General features: G+C 46.1%; 1 protein-coding gene across 3 annotated transcripts in view; it reads right to left on the bottom strand.

Moving 5' to 3' along the window:
- LOC111978374 (calcium-activated potassium channel subunit alpha-1a) overlaps nt 1–6,548 on the bottom strand; it is a 223,622-nt gene extending 217,074 nt beyond the window's left edge. For all 3 annotated transcript variants that reach the window (XM_024008405.3, XM_024008407.3, XM_024008403.3), the window contains exon 1: nt 5,541–6,548. In XM_024008405.3, coding sequence (XP_023864173.1) covers nt 5,541–5,777 — 237 coding nt within the window. In that variant the 5' untranslated portion in view covers nt 5,778–6,548. The remainder of the gene's footprint in view (nt 1–5,540) is intronic.
- Nucleotides 6,549–7,028: the final 480 nt, after the last annotated feature.

Genomic DNA, 7,028 nt, shown 5'->3' on the forward strand with positions numbered 1-7,028 from the left:
AGAGAGAGAGAGAGAGAGAGAGAGAGAGAGAGAGAGAGACAGACAGAGAGAGAGACAGAGAGACAGAGAGAGAGACAGAGAGAGAGAGAGACAGAGAGACAGAACTGAAGGTCCAAGTCCTCCCCTCTCTTTGCCATCTCTCTCACTGATCTGCATTAGGTTGGGAGGTGATTACTGCACTGGATGATTACACACGGAACTCAATGTCTAGCCACATCTATGATGCATTGTTACCTGTACTGTAGAGTTTTACGCATTAGAGTTTTTCTCCAAGTTTGGAGGATGAGAATAAGGCTCTGTTCCAAATGGCACCATATGCCCTATATAGTGCACTACTTTTGACCAGATCCCTATGGGCCTTGGTCAAAAGTAGTGCACTACAGGGAGGTATCCCTATTGATTGCACTTAATTTGTGATCTAATAATCTGCTAAAGTAACCTGACTACTAACTGCTCACCTCATTAGTTGTACAATAAAGCGATACCAGGTGTATTCATCAAACAAACAGTATTAAGTAATGTAACGTTATTCATGATCGGCCAGATGACATAATCCAGAGCAAACCTATAGAATCAGAAATGGAGATGAACCGGTTCTTACATTTACGAGAAGCTCTTATCCAGAGCGACTTGCAGGAGAAATTAGGGTTAAGTGCCTTGCTCAAGGTGTCATGTTCCTGACCTTATTTTCCTTTGTTTAATCTTGTTTAGTTGGTCAGGACGTGAGCTGGGTGGGCATTCTATGTTATGTGTTTCTATGTTGGGTTCATTGAACTAGCCTGATATGGTTCTCAATCAGGGGCAGGTGTTTTACGTTTTCTCTGATTGAGAACCATATTTAGGTAGGCTGTTCTCACTGTTTGTTTGTGGGTGATTGTTGCTGTGTCTGTGTTTGTTTCACCACACGGTACTGTTTCGTTTCGTTCGTTCGTTTGTTCCTACCTGTTCGTGCGTTCATGTTTTATGTGTTCTCAAGTTCAGGTCTGTTAACGTCGTTTATTATTTTSTAGTTTGTTCAAGTGTTTTTTTTCGTCTTCGTTATTATTATAAAAATTATTATGTATTCAACCCACGCTGCGTTTTGGTCCGATCCTTGCTCCTCTTCAGATGAGGAGGAAGACGAGCGTTACCAACCAAGGACCAAGCAGCGTGGTAACGGGCAGCAGCGACAGCAGCGGCAGCATACACAGGACTTCTGGACATGGGAGGAAATTCTGGACGGTAAGGGACCCTGGGCACAACCTGGAGAATATCGCCGCCCTCGTGAAGAGCTGGAGGAAGCTAAAGCCGAGAGGCGGTGGTATGAGGAGGCAGCACGGAAGCGAGGCTGGAAGCCTGAGAGTCAAGCCCAAAAATGTCTTGGGGGGGGCTACAAGGGAGTGTGGCGAAGTCAGGTAGGAGACCTGCGCCAACTCCCCGAGCTTACCGTGGAGAGCGAAAGTACGGGCAGACACCGTGTTATGCGGTAAAGTGCACGGTGTCTCCTGTACGTGTGCTTAGCCCGGTGCGGTACATTCCAGCTCCTCGTATCGGCCGGGCTAGATTGGGCATTGAGCCAGGTGCCATGAAGCCGGCTCAATGCGTCTGGTCTCCAGTGGCGTTCCCGGGCCGCACATACATGCACCAGCCTTACGCATGGTGTCCCCGGTTCGCCAACACACAGCCCAGTGCGGCGGTTATTCCACCTCCCCCGCACTGGTCGGGCTACGGAGCATTTCAACCAGAGTAAGGTTGGCACGGCTCGGGTGCTTCAAGGGAGCCAGTACGCCTGCACGGTCCGGTATATCCGCGCCACCTCCCCCCGCCCAGCCCAGTACCACCAGTGCCTACACCACGCACTCGCCCTTTGGGTGCGTGTCTCCAGCCCAGTACCACCAGTGCCTACACCACGCACCCAGGCTTCCAGCGTCTCCAAGACGCCTCGTGCGCCCTGTTGCTGCTCCCCGCACTAGCCTTTGAGGGTGCGTGCCTTAGCCCGGTACATCAGTTCTGGCACCACGCACCAGCCTACTGTGCGCCTCAAGCCGGCCAGATCTGCCGTCTGCCCAGCGCGTCTTCCTGAGCCGTTAAAGACGCCCGTCTGTCCTGAGCCTTCAAAGGCCGTCCGTCAGTCAGGAGCCGCCAGAGCCGTCCGTCAGAGGAGCCCAGACGGATCCGTCAGACAGGAGGCCGCCAGAAGCGACCCGCCAGACAGGCGCTCGCCAGACCGCCCGCCAAGCCAGGAGCTGCCAGAGCCGCCCGCCAGCCAGGAGCTCCAGAGCCCCCGCCAGCCAGTTGGAGCCGGCCAGAGCGCCCGCCAGCCAGGAGCTGTGCCAGAGCCGCCAGCAGCGCAGGATCTGCCAGACCGCCAGCCAGCAGATCTGCAGAGCCGCCAGCCAGCCAGGATCTGCCAGAGCCGCCAGCAAGCCAGGATCTGCCAGAGCCGCCAGCAACCAGATCTGCCAGAGCCGCCAGCAGTCCGAGCCTGCCACTCAGTCCGGAGCTGCCCCTCCTGTCCGGTGCTGCCCCTCTGTCCGGTGCTCCCCTCAGTCCGGTGTTGCCCTTAATCCATGGGCTTAATATGGAGGGTAGCCATTAGGAGGAGGCCTCGGAAGCGGGGATTAACTATGGTGGGTGGGACCACGTCCAGAGCCAGAGCCGCCACCGTGACAGATGCCCACCCAGACCCTCCCCTATAGGTTCAGGTTTTGCGGCCGGAGTCCGCACCTTGGGGGGGGGGGGTGGGGTTACTGTCACGTTCCCTGACCTTATTTTCTTTGTTTAATCTTGTTTAGTCGGTCAGGACGTGAGCTGGGTGGGCATTCTATGTTATGTGTTCTTCTATGTGGGTTCAATTCAACTAGCCTGATATGTGGTCTCAATCAGGGCAGGTGTTTTACGTTTCCTCTGATTGAGAACCATATTTAGGTAGCTGCTTCTCACTGTTTGTTTGTGGGTGATTGTTGCTGTGCTGTGTTTGTTTCACCACACGTACTGTTCGTTTCGTTCGTTCGTTTGTTCCTACGCTGTCGTGCGTTCATGTTTATGTGTTCTCAAGTTCAGGTCTGTTAACGTCGTTTATTATTTTGTAGTTGTTCAATGTTTTTTTCGTCTTCGTTATTATTATTAAAATTATTATGTATTCAACCCACGCTGCGTTTTGGTCCGATCCTTGCTCCTCTTCAGAAAGGAGGAAGACGAGCGTTACACAAGGGGACATTTTTTCACCTACCGCCTCAGGGATTCAAACCAGCAACCAGCAACCAGTTACTGGCCCAACGCTCCTTAACGCTAGGGTGCCTGCTTGCCCTTCTTACAGCAAGCATTATACAAAGAGAATTGTCTGCAACCAACAGTCCATACACAGCCATGGAATGTAAAGACTGCAAACACAGTCCATACACCAGACATGGGAATGTAAAGACTGCAAACACAAGTCCATACACAGCCATAGGAATGTAAAGGACTGCAAACAACAGTCCATTACACAGCCATGGGAATGTAAAGACTGCAAACACAGTCCATACACAGCTATGGGAATGTAAGACTGCAAACACAGTACATACACAGCCATGGAATGTAAAGACTGCAACACAGTCCATACACAGCCATGGGAATGTCAAGGGACTGCAGTAGTAGGATGAAGTTTGCACTGCTAGTGTGAGCCTGCATTCACTGTAATAAAAATCCTGCAATATTTACAGTAAATTACTGGCAGCACAGTAGCCAGTAAATTACTGATCAATTTACAGGCCCAAAATATAATTTATATTAAAAAACATGGTATGATACTGTATTCTGTGGTTACAGTATTCTCACAAATGCAAACAAATATAGCATTCTTACCAAGGCATGCCTCAAAATATGTTAATGCTAGCCTAGATTATTTTGCACCCACAATATTTTCCCACAATGCACCACAACTCACAGTATGCTGCTGTAATATACAGCGAAACAGGTAATACAGTACTTTACTGTGAAGTGTAGTCGAATGCCATTCAACCCACAAAATGCATTGCTCCTTACAGTACTGTTACTGTAATATAGAATTACAGTAGCTAACTGTAAAAGTTTTGCTGTAAATTTACAGCAACTTGTTAGTGTGCTGCCACCTTTATCAAACTATTGATATAGAGATTTGGTCATCTAGTGACACACACAGATTGGTTCTTGGCAAATGATGATGCTTTAAAGAATGTCTCATTGAGACAGAACAATGCTGGACTGGGTGTAATAGAACAGCAGCTGTCAGTGGTGGGGGGTGTGTCCAGGGTAGAGACTGGGGAAAACTATCCTGACTAACTGTTGGATCCTGTAAACTAACGTGTGTGTGGTGGGTGTGTGTGTGTGTGTGGTGTGTGTGTGTGTGTGTGTGGTGTGGGTGTTGTGTGTGTGTGTGTGTGTGTGTATGTGTGTGTTTGTGTGTGTGTGTGTGTGTGGTTGTGGTGTGTGGTGCCTGTGTGTTGTGTGTGTGGTGTCTGTACATTATTTCCCTGGACAACATTGCTTCATGGAAAAGTTTGTAATTATATCCAGAGGTGTCTAAAATGTATTTCTTCAGATGCAATCTCACCTTTTCTTAATTAGTGTATTTGTCACAGTCTGATCGAGTTACACTTCTATTAAATAAACTGAATATACATACTGCATGTATATATAGTATGAAGTACCACAGCTGCCTTTCATCCATCAACTGCTAAGACAGGCCTACATGACAGGCCTACATGACAAGCCTACATGACAGGCCTACATGACAGGCCTACATGACAGGCCTACATGACAGGCCTACATGACAGGCCTACAGATGTCAATGGCTTTAACAAGTTGCTTTGGTTCTAAACCTGCTCGTGTAATTTCAGACAATGAAGAAACGAGATGACACGCGGTTGTAAGTGATACATCTGTGTTTGTTCATTCAACATTAGGCCAAATATGCCACAGTGTTTTTTTTTAAATGGTGTCCTACCTCAAAACAAAACAAACATTCCCTAAAAACAAAACTAAAATTCCCAACAAACATTTTGATAATGAATAAATGAAAAAAATATATACTTTCGGTATTGAAATGATTTGATATGATGATTAGATGTTTGATTTCTGACAGGTCAAATAATTCTCACTTGGAACAACAGGTGTCAAGAATACAGGCAGAGCTCAAGAGCTTCAGTAATATTATGCCAAATCATTACACAAAAGATCTGCACATCTAAAACGCATATACTCTYATTCACACGTAATAAAATACACTTGGAATGTAATAACTCACACAAGTATCACTGTTACAATGTTATGCAGGTGTTATAACTGTATTGTAATGTTATAACTGTTATTTTTTCATTTGGGGGAAAGGTAATAATGTGGCTCAGTGATTTTTGGTGGGGAAGCATTATTGCACAAACTGTCACAGGCCTATAGTAAAGAAAATACTCAATTCTATGCATCACAATGGTATGAAGCCAAAGTGCCACACTAAAACAGCAACATAGACATTAGTCCATTTCTGTCACAAGTTATGAAGGCATTGGAAATGTGTTGTGTGTGGACATGTGAATATGACCAACCTTCTTTTTGGTGTTACAGTGGCAGCAGACGGTCCACAGGTACTTGAGAGTTCTCCAGAGCAGAATGATGAAGAGACCCCCAAAGAACGTGACCATGGAGGAGGCAAGGAAAGCCCACCACATGCGCTGCCCATTGCTATCACAGGGCACATCTGGGGAGAACGGGATGATCACATCCATCTTGGATATGCGGATAGAGGGAGAGTCCGGGTAGTAACTATGTTTACCTTTAGGCATTATTCTGAGGCTACCGATGCCCAGGGATAGGTTTCCATGTTCTATAACTAGTATCCAGACGATTTGGGTAGTTCCAGKCAGTGCCCCATACCCCACAATTCAGTCATATTGCTTCAACTAACTACCACCCTTCCTTCCTGTACTCTACCCTGTTCGTTTACATCAGTCCTTCAATGTAAATGTTGTGTTCTCAGCGACCTGTGACGCAGAAACTGCACTTCAAAGGACAGGATATGATCGTCCCATTAAGTCATTCATTAAGTCATTCACAGATCGTACAATAAGTTATATGCGAATTGTATGCGAAATCAGATATTTCTTCAAAACTCGTTCACATAATTATATATTMAAAATCCCGTTGCTGTTCTTCTTTGTTTGTTTCATTTGATGTAATAGTTCAATATTTCCAGGAAAGGCAGCAATTATCTTCGAGTCACCTGTCGTTCTGGTTTCTCCATCAGGTAACCAAATCGCGTAAAGGCAATCGATGGTAAACCTCGCCCTCACTCACAAAACTCCACCTTGTTGAGAACCAACCGCCGCTTTCTGAGTCCGTTKTTTCTGGTCCATTTAGCGCTCTCGCTAGGTGTTGAATACTACTTTCTCTCTTTATGACCGCAGATGACTTATTTATTTCCGTTCATTAAAGCTGTTCAATAACGCTTTCCATAGGTTTTCTAGTCATCTTCTTGCTTCAGTGGTGACCAGATGATAGCGGCTGACTGTCAGATCTATTTGGAAGATGATAAGGAACTGGGAGGGCGATTTACAGGTAGCGGGGGTGGAGCCATCAACAAGATCCGGCCAACTCATGCGTTTCGGCGATCCTCAAACATTATTCTCTTATTGGTGATTCCACGTCCATGGTGGCGACCGTTCTCAGCCGTACATCCTTACACAAATATGCACTAAACCCAATGTCTTGAAAGCGTTTTGCGTCTGAGGGAGACGGAGAGGATTACTTTTTCCCGAAAAGAATACAGCAGAAATATGTTGTCCACACATCGGCTTGAATAGGACCTGTTGACAAGCCACACAAAAGCAATCTGTTGCTCTTTTAACGTTCTTCATGTCAAGAAAACAAGTAGGCTACCTAGAATTTAAGTGGAAATACGTAGCTTTGTCACARGTATAATGATATCCATACAAAATGTATAATTTAAAGCATGATTACATTTATTGATTTTAAAYATGAATTATGATGATGAAATTAAGCAATTAAATCAATTCATTCATAGCTCGGAAATTATG

The sequence above is a fragment of the Salvelinus sp. IW2-2015 genome, linkage group LG18, assembly GCF_002910315.2.
Source record: "Salvelinus sp. IW2-2015 linkage group LG18, ASM291031v2, whole genome shotgun sequence".
Lineage (NCBI taxonomy): Eukaryota > Metazoa > Chordata > Actinopteri > Salmoniformes > Salmonidae > Salvelinus > Salvelinus sp. IW2-2015.